Source organism: Scyliorhinus canicula, chromosome 3, assembly GCF_902713615.1.
Source record: "Scyliorhinus canicula chromosome 3, sScyCan1.1, whole genome shotgun sequence".
Lineage (NCBI taxonomy): Eukaryota > Metazoa > Chordata > Chondrichthyes > Carcharhiniformes > Scyliorhinidae > Scyliorhinus > Scyliorhinus canicula.
The window spans coordinates 124,342,877-124,364,670 of record NC_052148.1 but is presented as its reverse complement, the minus strand read 5'-3'; the positions used below and the strand labels follow the sequence as shown (position 1 = coordinate 124,364,670).

General features: G+C 44.9%; 1 protein-coding gene across 3 annotated transcripts in view; it reads left to right on the top strand.

Annotated features, from left to right (window-relative positions):
- The window catches only part of LOC119962936 (magnesium transporter NIPA2-like), a 34,221-nt gene extending 16,549 nt beyond the window's left edge, over nt 1–17,672 (top strand). For 2 of the 3 annotated variants that reach the window (XM_038791243.1, XM_038791241.1), the window contains 4 exons: nt 9,550–9,640; nt 10,404–10,564; nt 14,251–14,319; nt 16,341–17,672. In XM_038791243.1, coding sequence (XP_038647171.1) covers nt 9,550–9,640; nt 10,404–10,564; nt 14,251–14,319; nt 16,341–16,984 — 965 coding nt within the window. In that variant the 3' untranslated portion in view covers nt 16,985–17,672. The remainder of the gene's footprint in view (nt 1–9,549; nt 9,641–10,403; nt 10,565–14,250; nt 14,320–16,340) is intronic. The other variant, XM_038791242.1, reaches the window with a different exon arrangement.
- The last annotated feature ends 4,122 nt before the right edge of the window (nt 17,673–21,794 follow it).

Sequence of the window (21,794 nt, the reverse complement as noted above, 5' to 3'; positions counted from 1 at the left end):
ATCTGTCCTTTAACACCTCAATTAGATCATCACTTGTCCTTGTATACTGAAGTGAGTTCAAGCTCACTTGTCAGTGTTTATTCACCAGAGACACTCATTTACAGGCAATCCCTAAAGCAAACTATTCCTATTGTGCACAATCACTACCTCTCATCAAAGGCCAAATGCAAGCTGTTAAATTCACAGCTTCGTCTCTGGGGTAAGACTTATCACTTTTGGCATCTTGCCTTGCAGCATGTTGTAGTTCCATCTGGTGTTATTCTTCTGAGAGTTCCAATTGCTGCTCCTGACTTTGGGTGCAATATTTTTGCAAGGAAGGTGGCTGAACTACTTCCAGGTTTTAAGAAGCAGCTGCAGAGCTTGAAAATAATAGTAAAAATGACTTCTAAAATGCAAATGACAATGTAAGGAACACACCTTGTTCAGACTAGGGTTAACAATCCTCTAAGTACCTTAAAAGTGTCCAGAAACTAAAGATTAATCTCCAGGGCATTTCTGTGAGCAACGCTACAGATTTTTAAAAAAAAAAGTTTTCATTTTCTTTGTACACTTATGGTCATTAGTTATTTTTGGAGCTGAGGGTATTAAAAAAAACTATAAAAAAAGAAACTCCTGCTTGACTATCAACAGTCACTCAATTGGGTAATGCACCATGATGATGGGCATGTGTGATCAATAGTGCAAGTTTGGGGACCAGGGCAGTTGAAAGCAGGAGGCCAAATAATAATTGACCTACAGGAATAAATACAGCCAGAGTTGGCAAATCTAGCTCCGAAACAGACTATAACCAATTAACCACAGTAATTATTTTGTTCCACCTCCTATTAAGAGCTTAAATAACTTATTAATTGGGCATTTGAGCTTCTTGGTGGAGGTCCCTGCTGCAGGATCAAGTCGCAGTTAGTATCTCAAACATATTTCGCCATTTATTGCCTACTCATCTGGAAAGGGTGGCACAGTGGTCAGCTGCTACCTCACAGTTCCAGGGACCTGGGTTCAATTCCAGCCTTGGGTGACTCTGTGGAGTTTGTACGTTCTCCCCGTGTCTGTGTGGGTTTCCTCCGGGTGTTCCGGTTTCCACCCACAGATGTACAGGTTAGGTGTATTGGCCATGATCATTGCCACTTAGTGTCCAGTGAGGTACAGGTTAAATTACGGGATTATGGGTAAAGGGTGGAGTGGATTGGTGCAGACTTGATGGACTGAATGGCCTCCTGCATTGCAGGCATTCTATAAGCCAGGTCAAGAACTGCCTGCAGAAGAATCACCAAGTGCATCTAAGGGGCTGTGATCCATCTATCAGATTTGATGTGATAATTCTATCCCTTATGTGAAAGAGCGCGAGGAGAGCGGCGGAGGCACAGAGTGAGAGCGCCGGGGACAGAGTGAGAGAGCGCGAGGAGAGTGGCGGGGACAGAGTGAGAGAGCGCGAGGAGAGCAGCAGAGGCACAGTGAGAGCGTGAGGAGAGCGGCGGGGACAGTGAAAGAGCGCGCGAAGAGAGCGGCGGAGGCACAGAGTGAGAGAGCGCGAAGACAGTGGCAGGGACACAGTGAAAGCGCGAGGAGAGCGGGGGAGGCACAGTGAAAGCGCGAGGAGAGCGGGGGAGGCACAGTGAAAGAGCGCGAGGAGAGCGGCGGGGACACAGTGAAAGAGCGGGAGGAGAGCGGCGGGGACACAGTGAAAGAGAGGAGAGCGGCAGGGATACAGTGAAAGAGCACGAGGAGAGTGGCGGGGACACAGTGAAAGAGCGCGAGGAGAGCGGCGGGGACACAGTGAAAGAGAGGAGAGCGGCGGGGACACGGTGAAAGAGCGCGAGGAGAGCGGCGGGGACACAGTGAAAGAGCGCGAGGAGAGCGGCGGGGACACAGTGAAACAGCGCGAGGAGAGCAGTGGGGACACAGTGAAAGAGCGGGAGGAGAGCAGCGGGGACACAGTGAAAGAGCGGGAGGAGAGCGGCGGGGACACAGTGAAAGAGCGGGAGGAGAGCGGCGGGGACACAGTGAAAGAGCGCGAGGAGAGCGGCGGGGACACAGTGAAAGAGCGGGAGGACAGCGGCGGGGACACAGTGAAAGAGCGCGAGGAGAGCGGCGGGGACACAGTGAAAGAGCGCGAGGAGAGCGGCGGGGACACAGTGAAAGAGCGGGAGGAGAGCGGCGGGGACACAGTGAAAGAGCGCGAGGAGAGCGGCGGGGACACAGTGAAAGAGCGCGAGGAGAGCGGCGGGGACACAGTGAAAGAGCGGGAGGACAGCGGCGGGGACACAGTGAAAGAGCGGGAGGAGAGCGGCGGGGACACAGTGAAAGAGCGCGAGGAGAGCGGCGGGGACACAGTGAAAGAGCGGGAGGACAGCGGCGGGGACACAGTGAAAGAGCGCGAGGAGAGCGGCGGGGACACAGTGAAAGAGCGCGAGGAGAGCAGCGGGGACACAGTGAAAGAGCGCGAGGAGAGCGGCGGGGACACAGTGAAAGAGCGGGAGGAGAGCGGCGGGGACACAGTGAAAGAGCGCGAGGAGAGCGGCGGGGACAGCGAGAGAGCGGCGGGGACATTGCCGCCGGAGAAGCAGCCTTCAGATTTTCGGCGAGAGCAGGGGTCTGTCGGGAAGAGTGACATCACAGCAAAGCAGTGACCTGATTGGCTGTTAAGGAAAGTGCTTACCAATTAGCAGTAGCTGGCAGAAATTCAACTCTTTATTTATTAGTAGGTATTGTGATTTGTAAGTAAAATCTTTATTCCTTTCACTTATTATTTGATACTATATTTGTAGTCAGTTAAGGTAAAGTGTAAAAATGGCAAGAGATCCCAGACCCATGTTATGCTCCTCGTGCTAAATGTGGGAGTTCAGGGACGCAGCCGATGCCCGTGACTCATTCATGTGCAGGAAGTGTGTCCAGCTGCAGCTCCTGTTAGACCGCATGACGGCTCTGGAGCTGCGGATGGACTCCCTTTGGAGAATCCAAAATGCTGAGGAGGTCGTGGATAACACGTTTAGTGAGCTGGTCACGCTGCAGATTAAGATTGGTGAGGGAGACAGGGAATGGGTGACCAAAAGGCAGAGAAAGAGTAGGAAGGCAGTACAGGTGTCCTCTGCGGTCATCTCCCTCCAAAACAGATATACAGTTTTGGATACTGTTGGGGGAGATGGCTCACCAGGGGAAGGCAGTAGTAGCCAGGCTCATGGCACCGTGGCTGGCTCTGCTGCATAGAAAGGCAGGCAAAAGACTGGCAGGGCTATAGTCATAGGGGATTCAATCGTAAGGGGAGTAGACAGGCATTTCTGTGGTCGAAAACGAGACACCCGAATGGTATGTTGCCTCCCGGGTACACGGGTCAGGGATGTCTCAGATCGGCTGCAGGACATACTGAAGGGGGAGGATGAACAGCCAGTTGTCGTGGTGCATATAGGCACCAACGATATAGGTAAAAAACGGGATGAGGTCCTACAATCAGAATTTAGGGAGTTAGGAGATAGGTTTAAAAAGTAGGACCTCAAAGGTAGTAATCTCAGGATTGCTACCAGTGCCACGAGACAGTCGGAGTAGAAATTCAAGAACAGTCAGAATAAGTATGTGGCTTGAGAGATGGTGCAGGAGGGAGGGTTCAGATTTTTGGGACATTGGAACTGGTTCTGGGGGCGGTGTGACCATTACATATCGGATGGGCTACACCTGGGCAGGATTGGTACCAATGTCCTATGGGGTGCCTTTGCTAACACTGTTGGGGAGGTTTTAAACTAATGTGGCAGGGGGATGGGAACTAGATTAGGAAGTAAGAGGTCAGTAAAGCGGCAGCAACTAAAGCCAGTAAGGTAGTAGATAATAAACTCATTTCGACTAAGGGGAAGTGTAGACAGGGAAGAGATGATGAACGCAAATGGACAGATGGTCTGAGGTGCATTTGTTTTAATGCGAAAAGTGTAGCAGGTAAGGCAGATTAACTTGGGGCTTCGATTAGCACCTGGGAATATGATATTAGTATTATTGAGACTTGGCTAAGAGAAAGGCAAGACTGGCAACTAAATATCCCAGGGTATAGATGCTTCACGAGAGTTAGAGAGGGAGGTAAAAGGGGTGGAGGAGTTGCAATACTGAGATGATATCACAGCTGTGATTAAGGAGGGCACGATAGAGGATTCGAGCACTGAGGCAATATGGGTAGAGCTAAGAAATAGGAAGGGTGCAGTAACATTGTTGGGACTTTACTACGGGTCTCCCAAAAGCGAGCGTGAAGTAGAGGTATAAATATGTAGACAGATTATAGAAAAATGTAGGAGCAATAGGGTGGTCGTGATGGGAGATTTTAACTTCCCCAACATTGAATGGGATTCTTGTAGTGTTGGAGGCGTAGATGGAGCAGAATTTGTAAGAAGTACATAAATAGTCCAACTCAGGAAGAGGCCGTACTGGACCTGGTATTGGGGAATGATCCCGGCCAGATGGTTGAAGTTTCAGTCGGTGATTACTTTGGGAATAGCGAACATAATTCCGTAAGTTTTAGAATACTCATGGACAAAGACGAGAGTGGTCCTAAAGGAAGAGTGCTGAATTGGGGAAAGGCCAAGTATAACAAAATTCGGCAGGAGCTAGAGAATGTGGATTAGAAGCAACTGTTTAAGGGTAAATCCACATTTGAAATGTGGGAGTCTTTTAAGGAAAGGTTGATTAGAGTGCAGGACAGACATGTCCCTGTGAAAATGAGGGATAGAAATGGCAAGATTAGGGAACCATGGATGACGGGTGGAATTGGAATTGTGAGACTAGCTAAAATGAAAAAGGAAGCATACATAAGATCTAGGCGACTTAAAACGACTTGAAGCTTTGGAGGAATATCGGGAAAGTAGGACAAATCTCAAACGTGCAAGAAAGGGGGCTAAAAGGGGTCATGAAATATCTTTGGCTAACAGGGTTAAGGAAAATCCCAAAGCCTTTTATTCGTGTATATAAGGAGCAAGAGGGTAACTAGAGAAAGGATTGGCCCACTCAAAGACAAAAGAGGGAATTTATGCGTGGAGTCAGAGGAAATGGGTGAGATTCTTAATGAGCACTTTGCATCGGTATTCACCAAGGAGAGGGGCATGATGGATGTTGAGGCTAGGGATGGATGTTTAAATACTCTAGGTCAAGTCGGCATAAGGAAGGGGGAAGTTTTGGGTATGCTAAAAGGCATTAAGGTGGACAAGTCCCCAGGTCCAGATGGGATCTATTCCAGGTTACTGAGGGAAGCGAGGGACAAAATAGCTGGGGTCTTAACAGATATCTTTGCAGCATCCTTGAGCACGGGTGAGGTCCCGGAGGACTGGAGAATTGCTAAAGTTGTCCCTTTGTTTAAGAAGGGTAGCAGGGATAATCCAGGGAATGATAGACCTGTGAGCTTGACGTCAGTGGTAGGCAAACTGTTGGAGAAGATACTGAGGGATAGGATCTATTCACATTTGGAAGAAAATAGACTTATCAATGATGGGCAGCATGGTTTTGTGCAGGGAAGGTCATGTCTTACAAACCTAATAGAATTCTTTGAGGAAGTGACAATGTTAATTGATGAGGGAAGGGCTGTAGATGTCATATACATGGACTTCAGTAAGACGCTTGATAAAGTTTCCCATGGCAGATTGATGGAAAAAGTGAAGTCGTATGGGTTTCAGGGTGTACTAGCTAGATGGATAAAGAACTGGCTGGGTAACAGGAGACAGAGAGTAGTGGTGGTGTAGTGGGAGTGCCTCAAAATTGAGAAAGGTGACTAGTGGTGTTCCACAGGGATCCGTGCTCGGACCACTGTTGTTTGTGATACCCATAAATGACCTGGAGGAAGGTACAGGTGGTCTGATTAGTAAGTTTGCAGATGATACTAAGATTGGTGGAGTTGCAGATAGCGAGGAGGACTGTCAGAGAATACAGCAAAATATAGATAGATTGGAGAGTTGGGCAGAAAAATGGCAACTAGCGTTCAATCCAGGCAAATGCGGGGTGATGCCTTTTGGAAGATCTAATTTAAGAGCGGACTATATGGTCAATGGAAGGGTCTTGGGGAAAATTGATGTGCAGAGAGATCTGGGAGTTCAGGTCCATTGTACCCTGAAGGTGGCAAGGCAGGTTGATAGAGTGGTCAAAAAGGCATACAGCATGCTTGCCTTCATTGGACGGGGTATTGAGTACAAGAGTTGGCAGGTCGTGTTACAGTTATATATGGCTTTGGTTAGGCCACATTTGGAATATTGCGTGCAGTTCTGGTTGCCACATTACCAGAAGGATGTGGATGCCTTGGAGAGGGTGCAGAGGAGATTCACCAGGATGTTGCCTGCAATGGAGGATGCTAGCTATGAAGATAGGTTGAGTAGATTAGGATTGTTTTCATTGGAAAGACGGAGGTTGAGGGGGGACCTGATTTGAGGTCTACAAAAGTGAGGGGTATCAATTACAAGGGGTCACGATTTCAAGGTGAGAGAGGGAAAGTTTAAGGGAGATGTGCGTGGAAAGTTTTTTACGCAGAGGGTGGTGGGTGCCTGGACGCTTTGCCAGCGGAGATGGTAGAGGCGGGCACGATAGCATCATTTAAGATGCATCTAGACAGATATATGAATGGGCGGGGAACAGCGGGAAGTAGAACCTTGGAAAATAGGCGACAGGTTTAGATAAAGGATCTGGATCGGTGCAGACTGGGAGGGCCGAAGGGCCTGTTCCTGTGCTGTAATTTTCTTTGTTCTTATGGGTCATGATCATACAGTGCAGAAGGAGGCCGTTCGGCCCATCGAGTCTGCACCGGCTCCTGGAAAGAGCATCCTACCCAAGCCCACACCTCCCCCCTATCCCCATAACCCAGTAACCCCCACCCAACACTAAGGGCAATTTTGGACACAAAGGTCAATTTCGCATGGCGAATCCACCTAACCACATCTTTGGACTGTGGGAGGCACCCGGAGGAAACCCACACACGCAGGGAGAATGTGCAGACTCCACACAGGCAGTGACCCAAACCGGGAATCGAACCTTAATCAAATATTAGTTTATTCTTGCGTGAAAATTTAGAGTTGGAGGAATCATTTCTGGACACTATCTTACCATCTGATCTTATACAGATGTGTAAAAGGTTACCAATTTAAACTATTATCACATGTCCAAGGTTCTCACTGATAGCAGGCCCTCTGGTTTGGGACCAGTTAAATATGAAGGATGATCATCCAGTAGTAGCACTGCTCTGCAGATGAACCTCTCCTTTGCAACTGAGTATGTTTCTGCAGCACTTCCAAAGCGGTGGAATTGAAGTTAAAGGGGGTAGAAGTTACCTACACCTGTCCAAAGGTTTTCTGAAGAGCTCACTGGGGATATCTCAGTAGTAGGAAGGTACAGGATATGGAAGATGTGTCCAAACTAGACCCTCTTCCTCCTCCTCTGCAAACCTAGCAAACCTATGTGTCATCATCCTGCTGAATCCTGGTACTGCTATAATGGGATAGCAAGGGGATCAACAAGAGTTTCCAAGTCTCTGCCCCTTCACCATATTTTAAATAATACAAGGCACCCAAGGGTGGGTGGCCAACATCCCTGCTAATGCTGCAGTGATTTGGTGGTGGGTCTCCCCATTCCTCTTTCTGAGTTGCATCTCACTAGGTCTGCCAGGAAGCAGCTGATTTACCAGAGGAAATCTCAAATCACTTTAAAATGTGTTCAATTCTGCAGTAACTAAATTGAGATTTTTTTTTTCAAGCATGGAAATACATTTTAATCTGGTCTGGTTTAGCACAGGGCTAAAGAGCTGGCTTTGAAAGCAGACCAAGGCAGGCCGGCAGTACAGTTCAATTCCCGTACTGGCCACCCCGATCAGGCACCGGAAGGTGGCGACTAGGGGCTTTTTACAGCAACTTCATTTGAAGCCGACTTGTGACAATAAGCAATTTTCATTTCATTTATCTTCTCCAGCTTGAGAAATTCCACCTAGTCAGACAGCATTGGGTGGTGCTGCCGATTGTCAGCTGAACAGGAGTCTATGGCAAGTGATCAGGGAGGCAAAGGGTTGGGTGTAAGCCCCCCTCTTCATGAAGATCTCTCACTGCTCTGATACCCTGAAGACCACCGTTTATGGCATGACTCCACCCTCGCTCCCACATCCCTGGATATTGCTTCAAAGAAGGACATCCAGTACCCGGCAAGACTGGGGCATTCCCAGAACATATTGGTGTGGTTAGCCAAGTCTCCCTGGCACCGTTCATATTTGTCCATCACCTCCGGAAAGAACCCACTCATTCATGTTCTTGTTAGGTGCGGCTTGTGCACCACCTTTAATTGCATAGGCTCAGCCCTGCGCATGTGGTGATGAAGTTTGCCCTGTGCAGTGTTTTGATCCAGAGTCGTCCTCCTATCTCCCTGCCTAGTTCCTCCTCCCAATTTTTCTCTTTGGGTGCGATTGTCTGGCCACGTTGTGCTCCAGGGAGAGCGCAACGCGGCCCGAGAATCTCGGGAAAGGCCTCTAGCGAGCTTCCCGATAGGCTCCGCGCCTATTGAGATTCTCCAGAGTCCCGCGAGACATCGGAGTTGGAACCCTGCTCCAAATGCGCGAGACAAAAATGACACTCGTGGTGGTCGGTCGCAAACCTACTTAGGGAGGCTGCAGCCGGGAGCTGATCCCCACAAACCAGATGGAACCGTGCCCGGGGGGCCTTCCGGGCTATCTGAGACCCCTGGATGGTCAAGGTAACTGCAGGATGGCTACATGACCCCTCCCCTGGAATGCAAGCACCTTGGGGTCTTAGAAGGGAGGGAGTGAATGGGGCCTGAAGAGGGGGACACCAGGGTGTGGGATAGTGTCCATGTGTGTGGGGGCTGACATTGCCCATGGGTGGTGGGTGTGGGGGAACTACAAGCTCACTTAGAGATTGGGACACCCTTTCAAAATGGCGGCCCGATCTAGGAGTTCAACTCCCCAGTGCTAAAAAAAAATTCTTGAGTGTGGGCTAAACCGGTGAGTAACTCCCCAGGACCCAAAAAAGCAACTAATTTACATTGAGTGGCGGTGGGGAACTCGCCGGTTGAGCCGACGGGATACTCCCTGAAAATCCCGACACAAATTAACTTTGAAATCTTGGGGGAGAATCGCGCCCTTAGTCTCGTTGAGTTGTCCATATATGTCCCCTCCCCTAGGTCGCCCACATTCAGTATTCTTTCTCATAGTGAACATACTCTTATCTGGGGGTACGTCGTTGTTTCCTTGCGAAGGAATTTTTTGACCTGCATGCACCGTAGATCGTCCCTCTCCGGATCTGAAACTTAAAAATATTTCTGAATTAGGTGCTTTCTTCAAAAGCTGTTTTCCAGGATCAATATCAGCTAATTAACTGTCTAGCTTCTAGTCCACCAAGTTCTGTAATGTGAATGTGGTTTTAGCAACCTACAGGCAACAAGCTCAATATTTAGCTCCTAAAGTAGTCGGACTTTTATCACTGGGATGGGAAGATAGAATAACGTCAAATTTGCAACAACCATGGGAAGAAGACTGGGTCTCAGGACATAAAAGATCTGAAAACTTAGGTGTTGTGTGATTTTTTATATTTTGTTTTACAGTGGGTGCTGGGGAAGCTGCTAACTTTGCTGCCTATGCATTTGCACCTGCCACACTGGTTACACCATTAGGTGCGCTAAGTGTGCTTATAAGGTATGATTTATTATTTTTAATGCATCGATTGGAATACTATGAGAAACAAAGCCTACTGGCTTGGATGTAACTGTGACACAATTGTCAGATTACGATGTTTATTGAATGGCGGCCAGCATATGGTTGTCTCGGCTCATTGAAGGTGAATATTGGAAAAGCACCAAGCGTGGCTCGCATCAGTGAGACTACACTCTAGAATGTGGTAATGACTTCAGAATAGAAAGGGGGTGGGTTTCATGGCTTGTTTGTGGGAAATCAAATGATCTATGGTAACCTGAATCATCAACTATCCTGTTCTGACCCCTGCTTATGACGAATGTAGAGCCATGGTGTTGTATTCAATTTATCAGTAGAAGTTTATCTTTCTAAAATATTATGGCCAATTTTTATCTCCGTACCTCCCCATTTCCCTGCAGGAATGGGACAAAATTAAGACAAGTGCAGTAGTTATTACTCAGTCTCTGACAATATCTGGCCAATTGTGTTCCTTGAAGCTGATTGGAGAATAAGCATCTGCTATAAAACTACCTCTTGTTCAGCACAGTTGGCAAGAAATTTACACAAGTTACATGAGAATATTATAAAGGCCAAATTAGTGGACTATGTCAAATTGTTATATATCTAATCTGAACTGTACTGACCTGCAGGTGTTCCTCTTGATGCCAAAATGGAAAATGATTAATTACCCATAGCATGCACATTCATATGTTTAGTCATTTTTGCTGTATGTGCTGTTAATTTTCCTCATTTATACTTCACACAGTGCCGTACTCTCATCGTATGTCTTAAACGAGCGATTGAATATTCATGGCAAGTTAGGATGCATGTTGAGCATTGTTGGGTCAACCGTAATTGTGATCCATTCTCCAGAAGAGGAAGGAGTTTATTCCTTGCATGAGATGGAAGAAAAGCTAAAAGACACAGGTACATTTTAGAAATATCATGATGTATTTTTGTAAACTGGGAACATAATTCTGGAATTGTAAAGGATTCTGAAGACTTTAATCCTTCGTAGAATTTACAGTGCAGGAGGTCCATCAAGTCTGCACCGGCCCTTGGAAAGAGCACCCCACAAAAGCTCACACCTGCACCCTATCCCTGTAACCCAGTAACCCCACCCCGCCTTTTTGGACACTAAGGGCAATTTTAACATGGCCAATCCACCTAACCTGCACATCTTTGGACTGGGGGAGGAAACCGGAGCACCCGGAGGAAACACACGCAGACACTGGGGAACACGCAAACTCCGCAAAGACAGTGACCCAAGCCGGGAATCGAATCTGGGACCCTGGAGCTGTGAAGCAACTGTGCTACCATGCTGTCCTAGAAAAACTGCATGAGCCTACTCCAGTACGATCAATTGGTAATGGTGGGTTTTCTTTTTTGTATTTTAGTGCAGTATTTTTAGTTTCCTCCCATACCCCTACAACCTGTGGTATTCACAGAATTGTTGTAGCACAGAAGGAGGCCATTTAGTCTGTTGTCTGTGCTGGCTCTGCCTACAGAAAACTGTCTATAGTCCTGCCTTCTCCCTGTAGACCTGTACATTCTTCCTTTTCAGACTGACCCTGCCTCCATCAGACCCTCGGGCAGTGCATTCCAGATCCTAACCACATGATACAGAAAAAGGTTTTCCCTCGTGTCACCATTTCTTCTTTTACCAATTAGCTGAAATCTGTGTCCTCTTGTTCTTGAACCATCCACCAATGGGAGCATTTTTCCTCTACCTGCTATGTCCAGATCACTCAATCACCCCTCAACTTTTTCATCTTCAAGAAAAAAAATGCCAACTTCTCCAATCTATCTACATAACTGAAAGTCCTTGTCCCTGAAACAATTCTCATGAACCTTGTCCACACACTCTCTAATGCCTTCACATCTTTCTTAAAGTGTGGCCTTCAGAACTGGATGCAATTCTCTAGTTGAGGCTGAACCAGGGTTCTATGCAGGTTTAACATAATCTCCTTGGCTCATGTGCCTATTAATAAAGTCTAGGATATTCTTGTGCTTTAATAACCACACACCATTATTTATGCACGCATACATCCAGGTTCTTCTGCTCCTGGACCCCCTTTGTATCCTTTATTTTATGTTGTCTCTCTGCATTTCTCCTACCAAAATTAATCACTTCACATGTCCCTGCATTGAATTTCAGCTGCCGTATGTCCATCCAAACTGCCTGTCCTTTTGAAGTTATACGCAATTCTTCCCACCATTCACAATACTGCCAAGTTCTATATCCTTACAATTTTAGAAATTGTACTGTGTGCACTGAGGCAGGATTAATTAATGACCTTGTAGTAAAAGAGTCTCTAGGTAGCAATGATCATGAGATTTAATTTTGCATTCAGCTTGAGAGAAAGGCAATTACAATTATGATATAGATGTGCTGGTCAAATGGGCAGAACAATGGCAAATGGAATTTAAACTCTGAAAAGTGAGGTGATGCATTTTGGGAGCACTAACAAGCCAAGGGAAAGCACAATGAGCGGTAGGACACTAGGAAGTACAGAGAACCAAAGAACCCTTGGGGCGCATGTCCAAAGATCCTTGAAGGCAGCAGGAGAGGTAGATAAGATGGTTAATAAGGCATATGGGATACTTGCCTTTATTAGCCGAGGCATAAAATATAAAAGCAGAGAGGTTATGATGGAGCTATATAAAATGCTCATTAGGCCACAGCTAGAGTACTGTGTACAATTCTCGTCGCCACACTATGGGAAGAATGTGCTTACAGTAGAAAGGGTGCAAAGGATGTTGCTGGGCTGGAATGTTTCAGCTATGAAGAGATGCTGGATAGGCTCGCCTTGTTTTCTTTGGAGCAGAGAAGGCTGAGGGGGGATCTAATTGAAGTGTACAAAATTATAAGGGATGTCGATATAGTAGATAGGAAGAAACCTTTCCCCTTCATAGAGGGGTCAATAACCAAGGGGCGTAGGTTTAAGGTAGGAGCAGGAGATTTAGAGGGAACATGAGGAAACCTTCACCCAGAGGGTGGTGGGAATCTGGAACTCACTGCTTGAAAGGGTGGTAAAGGAAGGAATGCATGGTGGTTAGCATAAATGCTTCACAGCTCCAGGGTCCCAGGTTCGATTCCCGGCTGGGTCACTGTCTGTGTGGAGTCTGCACATTCTCCCCCTGTGTGCGTGGGTTTCCTCCGGGTGCTCCGGTTTCCTCCCACAGTCCAAAGATGTGCGGGTTAGGTGGATTGGCCATGCTAAATTGCCCGTAGTGTCCTAATAAAAGTAAGGTTAAGGGGGGGGGGGTTGTTGGGTTACGGGTATAGGGTGGATACGTGGGTTTGAGTGGGGTGATCATGGCTCGGCACAACATTGAGGGCCGAAGGGCCTGTTCTGTGCTGTACTGTTCTATGTTCTATTTAATAAGCATTTAGACAAACACTTGAAATGCCATAACATACAAGGTTATGGACCAAGTGCTGGAAAATGGGATTAGAATTGATGGGTGTTTGATGACCAGCATAGGTATGATGGGCCAAAGAGCCTCTTTCTGTGCTGTAAAACTCTATGACAAGGGTATGAGGACAGAGTTTGTAAAAACGAACTGGCAGAATAGGTTCAATGGTGGGACAGTAGAGAAACAATAGCAGACATTTAAGGAAATAGTCTATAACTCGCAGCAAAGATCTATTCCATTGAGAAAGAATGTTTCTACCAGAAGGATGCACCATCTGTGCTTAACTAAGGGAGTTAAAGATATTGTCAAATTGAAAGGTAAGCATATAAACGGCAAAGATTTGTGATATGTCAGAAGATTGGATTGAATTTAGAAATCAGCAAAGAATGTCTTAAAAATAAGAGGGAAAATTTAAGTGTATGGGAGGAGTGAGCTATCTGGAAATGTAGAAATATAGCAAACCAATATAGTTCAAATACCACTTTTTTATAAATAAAATTAACAATCAGTCAGGTTTTACTTGCTTTTCTCCGTGCAGAGACCTAGGAGCGAACCTTTCGGGCGCAAACTGAAAGTCACTCTCATCAAACTAAAGTCCTACGGCAAACTGCAACTAAAGACAGGCCTGACTCCTCCCTTGAATTACTACATTACTAATCTGTGCCCACAACATTCTTCTTTTTCCTCCCACAAGTTGTCCTATGACCAGTTTACCCAAGACCAAACACAATCTCTCTCTCAAATTATCTACACCCAAGGGACCTCATGATCCTTTCCTATTTCCTGCTGTGCAAGTGTTACAGGAAATGTATTTAATGTATATACAATAACTGGGGCATCCTCAATTGTTGCTTTGTGTAGTAGTGCACATAGTACAGTTCCAGGTATTATGAAATCCGGTTTTATCTGCACTCTGGCTCATTTAATTATAAACTAATCTGTCCCTTGGAATCAGGTGAGACATTGGTTTTGCACCCCAACTGATGTTACTTTCCATTGAAGTTCCACCCTAACATGTGCATTTCCTTCCTGACAAGTTAATTAAAATCGCCCTATGATTCTCTCCCTGAAGCATCAGTTCTGTTTGGAAAGAGCAATGTGATAATTGGAAATTTTCATGCTTTATTTCTTGGTTTCTGTATTTTTCAGCATAACATTTTGTTGTTTTCTTTCCTTTTTGTTGCATCCCCAAGCAAACTGCAGAGGGAGCTCCAACCACTTCCCTAATCCAAAAATTGAAAAATTGTCTTGCCTTAGACAAGGCAAGTCCATCCTGTGTCGAACATAACATTTTGAGACATTGAATTTTAATTAATGTTGTCTAATTTGTTAGTATCCTATGAAATATTCAGTTCAACCTTTGTCTCATGTGCTAAAATATTTGATTCTTCTCCTTGGGAAAGGTTTGGGAATGAGTTTGAATGAAGTGTTGTGTTTTAAAGAAAGCAAATTCACACAAGCTTTATAAGACTTAACATGGGTTGCAGGCATTAAAGCTGTTTATCATTCAGATGAGCTGGTCTCTGGAAGTCACAGCTCATTTATTTATTTATTTCTAGTTAAGGACAAAGGCTAATTTCTTCATCCCAGGCACATTTAGCCAGATTGTGCTACATTAACCTTGAGAAATTAAGTTGCCCACAAATTCAAACGTAGCCTCATCCAACCAACTGTTTACATCACTTTTGGGAGTGTGAACAAAGGAAATTATAGAATACATGATGCCCAGTTGATCACCAGGGAATCCTACTGTTGCACCCCTTGGATTACTACTGTTTTAATTAAATTTTGTTATGATCCTGTTAGGGACCATTAACATTTAGAGAAGTAATCTGAACAATAGCAATGAAATGACAGCACAGATTTCATGTTTTTGAACAAGAACAACTTTATTGTATATCAAAAAAACTTGAAAAGTAAAACAAGTACTATTAACAATATAGCTTATGAAGACTTAAGCTATAAACTCCATACTATCTTCTCCTCTCCCCCTCCCCCGGTCTACCCCACAATTATTTCCTTATTAAAATCCTTAAGGTTTATTCACTTTTCCTGGATCCAACTTGAGGCATGTCAGCACTCTGCAGAATTCACTCTGTATTCTTTTCAACATTCCGGCTATTTGCAGCAGTTCAAGGAGGCAGCTCAACACCAACTTCTCTAGGGAAATTAGGGATGGGCAATAATGCTGGCCCAGCCACAAACCCCACGTCCCATGAATTATTTATTTTTTTTCTTAATTAAAAATTTGCTTTTGATCCACCAATTTCTTTATAGACCTCGCAACTCTTGATTTCACATTTTAGCACAGGTCTCTATGCGACTCCTGCGCAGGGGCTTAAAACATCAGAAAACACCCTTGGTTTCTTAATCCTTACTGCTATGGTTTCAAAATGCAGCAAAATTGATTACTTCTGGGACTCCAACTGCAACAGGTTAACTGCCTTTTTTTGAACTTGACTGTAAATTGCTTCCTTTCCAGCTAAACAAAGCTTAGTAATTTTTCCCAGCTTTGACTTATTCTGAATACCAACTCCCAATCATAGACTGAATCATGGATGATGGATCTAACTTTATTGTACCTCCGGTCAGGCTTTAACGCTCAACCTTTCAGGAGCTACCAGCTCCATAAAACTCAAAGCTGACTTAGTATTTTAGCTGCTTCTCTCGACCAGTATTGCCTGCTGGCTATGTTGTAATTGAATTCACAGAGAAGACTAAGATCTACCCATCTCCATGGCAATGTGACACACCTGTTCCCAGGTAGAAATGCATAATAAATACCTTTTTAATTCTAATCCTTCCCTTAATTCTGGGAAAACACATGACTTAACTCCTTTTACTGCAATAACTGTAAGCATCATGTCTCTAGTTCTTTAATTCTGTAATCCCATCTGCTGTTTTATGGTGTTGCCTTCCGAGCTGTGAACTTAAGTCGATGTTGCCCCAGCCTTTTAAGTGTAATAAATTCAACCTTGTATGAATTGCATTTACTTTAGGGCTGCCTTCACCAGTTTGTCAACTAGATATGTGCATTCTCTAGGGTTAAAACTTTAATTCTTAAAACTAAACATTATATTTTAAAATAAATTATTTAAGAACTAGATTTTTGCAACAATATTGACCAGGTATGGGCAATGCTGAATGTAAGATGTTTGGGACACTTCTGTGAGTCACCAGGGCAACTGTATCCAGCAAAATACCGAAGGCAAACCTAAAATATCATTTGTGGAGAAATGTTGTTTGTTCATGATTTATCTTTTCCATTTTGTCTTTCTTTCAGGGTTCATCATATTTGCCAGCATAACAGTCATAGCCTCCCTGCTATTGATGATATTTGTTGCCCCCAAAATGGGACCAACTAATATACTGATCTACATCTCCATTTGTTCACTGATTGGAGCCTTTTCCGTATCTTCTGTGAAGGGATTAGGTATTGCCATGAAGGAGCTGTATGAAAAGAAACCAGTAGTCAACAAACCACTGAGCTGGATTCTACTCGCCACTTTAATTATTTCTGTTAGTACTCAAATCAATTATTTAAATAAAGCTCTTGACACCTTCAACATCTCTATCGTGACCCCTATTTACTATGTATTCTTCACCACAGTAGTCTTAATGTGCTCTGTTATCCTTTTCAAAGAATGGAACAATGTGGCAATTAAGGATGTCATTGGGATAATCAGTGGATTCTGTACCATAATCCTAGGCATCTTTTTACTTCATGCTTTTAAAGATGTTCAATTCACCTGGGAACAGTTAACATCCCTCATTAAGAAAAATGAGACAGCAGGAAGAAATAGTTTTGATCATGATGACCACCATACATTGCTGGACAATATGGACAACAGTCCTTCTACTATTTATGATGATGAAATACATTTATTTTTTGACAGAAGAAATGTTGGTTCTAAGGATCTGAGGTAACTAGAAAAACATGACCTTCCAATAAATGACTGCCCCTTGAACATTTTGAGGTCTGCAGAAACATTGCATACCATCAACACATTAGAAGAATTCCAAGATCTTCAGTCTGCTATAGAAAAGACATCTTGGATGTTTTTGTAGATTTTGCAGTCTATTCCTGATTATTCAAAATCATTTTTAGCACTAAAGTGGATTAACCAATAATTCTAATTAATCAAAGCAATGCAAATAACAAAAACATGTTAAAAGATCTTAAAACTTGAAAGCATTTTGACTTATAAATAATAGACTCATTTCAATTTGAGGCATTTATTTGAGGATTCATATGTGGAGAACTGATGTGAAATGTCTATGTGCTGTCTTCAGATAGTGGGATTCTTGTTAATGCACAATCAAAATGATTCATGCCAGTGTAAAGATAAAAATTTTGGCTGCCAGTACAGTGCAATTGGCTTTTTAAAATATTGTGAAAGCACTTTTTATAAACTAAATTATTGCATACCATGATTAAAATGATTGGCTTTTGATATTAATGCTTGTGTGTAATTGAAGCTTTACAGGGAGAACACCACATTCCTTGGTGAACGGGTTGTATTGAATGAGTCTATTGAGTTTGCTTGTAACTTCATAAACTTTTACTAATAAAGATTTGCTCTCACATGGAGATGTAAATATCTGCTTCAAGGAATACCTGTTTAAAAATTCTTACTTTGTGACTCTTAGCTTTTATAGAAACTGAAATGGAATCAATAATTTAGTTATGAACAATCTCTTGCACATATTAAATTTTCTTAATACATGTTCTAGAGTCCAAGTTGGCAAATTCCTTTTGTATTCGAGGTTTTTTTTGTTAGACATTTTGTTTTAATTCCGTAACAGTGGCTTAGCATTGTATGGATTTGCACTATTTTGATGAGTACTTTTTATTTGATCATCAGGATGAAGAATGTGGAGAATTGGTCAGTTTTTAAATTTCATTTTTAAATTTCATTTTAGGTACCAAGATCAGCATCAAATATTGCTATGACTGGTGATTGTGACCCAGTGACTTTAATGCTCCCTGGAATATGACCCATTATTGTAATTCCAATATATTTCCATTTCCCAGGTTAGTCAGCCCACTGGTCCCTTGAAGCATGATTGTGAATATGTACCAGACAGTTTTGTGTACTGTTTTGGCTTGAGGCTTTTTCTAATTTGTTTCACATAGGGCCAGTGATTTTTTACTTAATTTATCATTAAAACAAGCAACTGTTAAGATGGTAGAAGGGAATTATGTGGTCTTGGTCTTTTTCTCTCCTAGTAACTCTTGTGCTTCCAAAGGAGGCAACAATTGCAGAGAAGTGAAAAGTCACTTTGGACACCTTGGGCGCGATTCTCCGCAACCACGATGGGTGGGAGAATAGCGGGAGGTCCGCTTCCGCACCTCCCGCTATTCTCCCACCCACCCCAAAATGGCGTGTCCGGTTTTGCGACACGCCGCTCGGAGAAACGCGGGCCGCCGTTTTTCACAGCGGCCCGCGATTCTCCAGCCCGGATGGGCCGAGCGGCCTGCCGTTCCCGACCTGTTAACGACGGCGCCAAACACACCTGGTCACTGCCGTCGTGAACATGGCGCGCCAGGTAAGTGTTGGGCCTGTGGGGGGCGGATTGGGGATCGAGCACCACGACCGTGCTCGGGAGCCCACCGATCGTCGGGCCGGCGTCTCAAGGGGACGCACTCTTTCCCCTCCGCCACCCCGCAAGATCAAGCCGCCATGTCTTGCGGGGTGGCTAAGGGGAAAGACGGCAACTGTGCATGCGCGGGTTTGAGCTGTCCAACCCGCGCATGCGTGGCTGACGTCATTAGGCGCCACCGCGACATCATTATTGGCACGCCGGGCCTTGAAGCCAGGGACAAGGCCCGGCGGCCGAGTTTCCCGGTACGGCCCTCCTATCCCCCGGGGAGGGGAGAATAGGGGGCCGGGAGAGGCTTCCGACACCGTCGTGAACCTCTCCGGGTTTCACGACGGCGTCGGGCCTTGCAGAGAATTCCGCCCCTTGTGAGGAAAAGACCATCAAGATTATGGCTATTGAGACAATAAAATAAATAGTGCCAGGTGAAATCTTGTATCTCCACCAAGCTAATGGCTAGTTCCCTTGTGCTTTTCCTTGCTCATCCCTTAATTTAATTTAATTTGATTTGATTTAATCATTACATGTGTATTATGTTCTATGGGGCTTTATAAGCATTTACAAGCATCGTCAAGCATCTCCTTTTAGAGTCTAGGGCGGATTTACCGACCACCCCACCGTGTGTTTTTCGGCGGTGGAGGTGGCCCGTCAGCGGGATCTACCAATCCCAATATTGTCAACGGGATTTGCACTCCTCGTCGCCAGGAAACCCATGCACCAGCATGGGACAGCAATTTCCCGCCAGCGCGAATAGCTGATAAATCCCGCCCTAATTGTTCTGAAGCGCTGATGTTCATCCTCCATTATAGATGCCATGTCTTCAGTTTCCTACAACACAACTTGCTTTTAATGCAGTAAAATAGCCCAAGGTACTTCTCGGCATTGCTCTCCGGAAATATGGCAGCTTGAGCTCTAGAATTGCGTTCCTAAACCTCTCCCCCTTTCTATCTCCCTCTGCTCTTTTAAGGCACTCAAAACAGAATCAGTCACAGAATTGTTACACCATAGCAGGAGGCCGTTCTACCCATCATGCCTGCATTGGTTCTCCAAATGAACATCATGATTTAGTGCCATTCGCCTTCCTTCTCCCCATGCCCTGAACATTGTTTCTCGTAAAATAATCATCCAATTGATTGAACCTGCCTCCACCACAGTACCAGGCAGTGCATCCCAGACCTGAACCACTCGTTGTGTGAAAAAGTTTATTCTCACATTACATTTGCTTCTGTTGCATATCACTTTATATCTGTGCCCTCTCGTTCTTGATTCTTTTATGAGTGGGAAATAATTTCTTCCTATCTACTGAGTCCATCGCCCTCTGATTTGGAACATCTCTATCAAATTTCCTCTTGGCTTTATTCTCTCGAAAGATAACAGTACCAACCCCGCCCATCTATCCTCGTAACGGAAGTTTCTCCCATTCTTGTAAACCTCTTCTGCCCGCTCCCAGCACGTTCATATCCTTCCTGTAGTGTGGTGTGCAGAAATATACACAATACTCCAGTTGAGGTCTAACCAGTGTTTTGTAAGAGTTCAGCGTAACCTTCTTGCTCTCGTACCCTACACCCTATTAATAAAACCCAGGATTTTGTATGCTTTATTAACTACTTTTTCTACCCATCCTGCTACATTCAATGATCTATGGACATATACACCCAGGTCCCCCTGAACCTGTACTCCCTTGAGAATTTTACCCCTTATTTTATATTGACCCATAACTTCCTGGCTCTCTAGTGTTTTTTTTTGGGGGGGGGGTATCCAAATGATGCACTGGGAAATGCTTTTAGGATGTTCCCATGTAAAGGTTTACCCAGCAATTGGCCAGAAGCACTAACTTCCCTGGGCAATTGCGTTGCACTGGGAACCATCTGGCAAAGCGATTTGAATCACTTGAATCAGTTTTATCCTGATAGTTTCTCTGAAATAGTTGGAAGAAAAAAATCAGTTTAACTCTCGAGTGACTATGTTTAAAAACCCAAACCGAGTCCCACCTGAAACATGGTGCAAACCCATGATCCCTCTAGACCACCCCACAGCCCCCACCCAACAAAGCACCAACACGCCCCCTCCCCAGCTCAGCCAGTCCCAGCTCGGCTTAACCAGACACCCACATCCTTTCCAATGCCACTCTTTCCTTCCCCCCCCCCCCCCCCCCCCCCCCCCTTGCTTGTCCACTTTCGGTATCTTCCTCCGTGCTGAGCCCCACCACCTCCCAGTATCGTTTCTCTGACTCTGGTACCCCAGGTCTCCTCCACTCCCCCCCCCCCCCCTTTTTCCCCGTGTGCCTGAGATCTCCCACCCATTCTGGGTCCATTTCCCCAGGGTCTCCCCAAGTTCTGCCTCTGCCCCCCCCCCCCCCCCCCCCCCCCCTCCGAAACCCAACTTGCCTTTGAACCTTGCCTTTTCCCCATAAATTGTCCTTTTTTTAAGCACTTTCTTTATGGGAGCTAGTGCCATGAAAAGATGGAATGCCCCACTTCCCTGCGCTCCTGTTACTCTGTGCCGATGCAGCCAGGGCTGAACTTTGCTGCTCCAGTCTCGCCCAGCTGAGGGAAAGGGGGTTTGGAATTTCAGTAAGGGCAACTCCATCCAGCGTAGCAATCTGCCAGTGCTTGCCACTCGGAGGATATTACGGGCCATTGTATCTTCATGGTCTTCCTACCAGAGGATGCTCACATTTTCCACATTGAACTTCATCTGCCATTTATTTGGTCCTCTGTATTCCTCCTCACATTTTACAATTCTTCCAAGTTTTTATGTCATCAGCAAACTTTGAAATTTCCCCTGCAGACCAAGATCTAGATCATTAATATATATTAGAAAAGCAAGGGTCCCAATACTGACCACTGGGGAACTCCACTACCAACCTTCAGCTCAAAAAACATCCATTGATCATTTCATATTACTCAACCAATTTTGTATCCATGTTGCTGTTGATCCTTTTATTCCATAAGCTACAACATTTCTCACAACACTGTTGTGTGGCACTGAATCAAATGCCTTCTGAAAGTCCATATACATCATGTTAACAGCATTATGCTCATTTAACTTTTTTGTAATTTTTTCAAAAAACTCCAGCAGACACAGGTAGTGGGGGAATCAGAGTAAGCCTGGGGGTCAAGGGAGCTAATCCTGT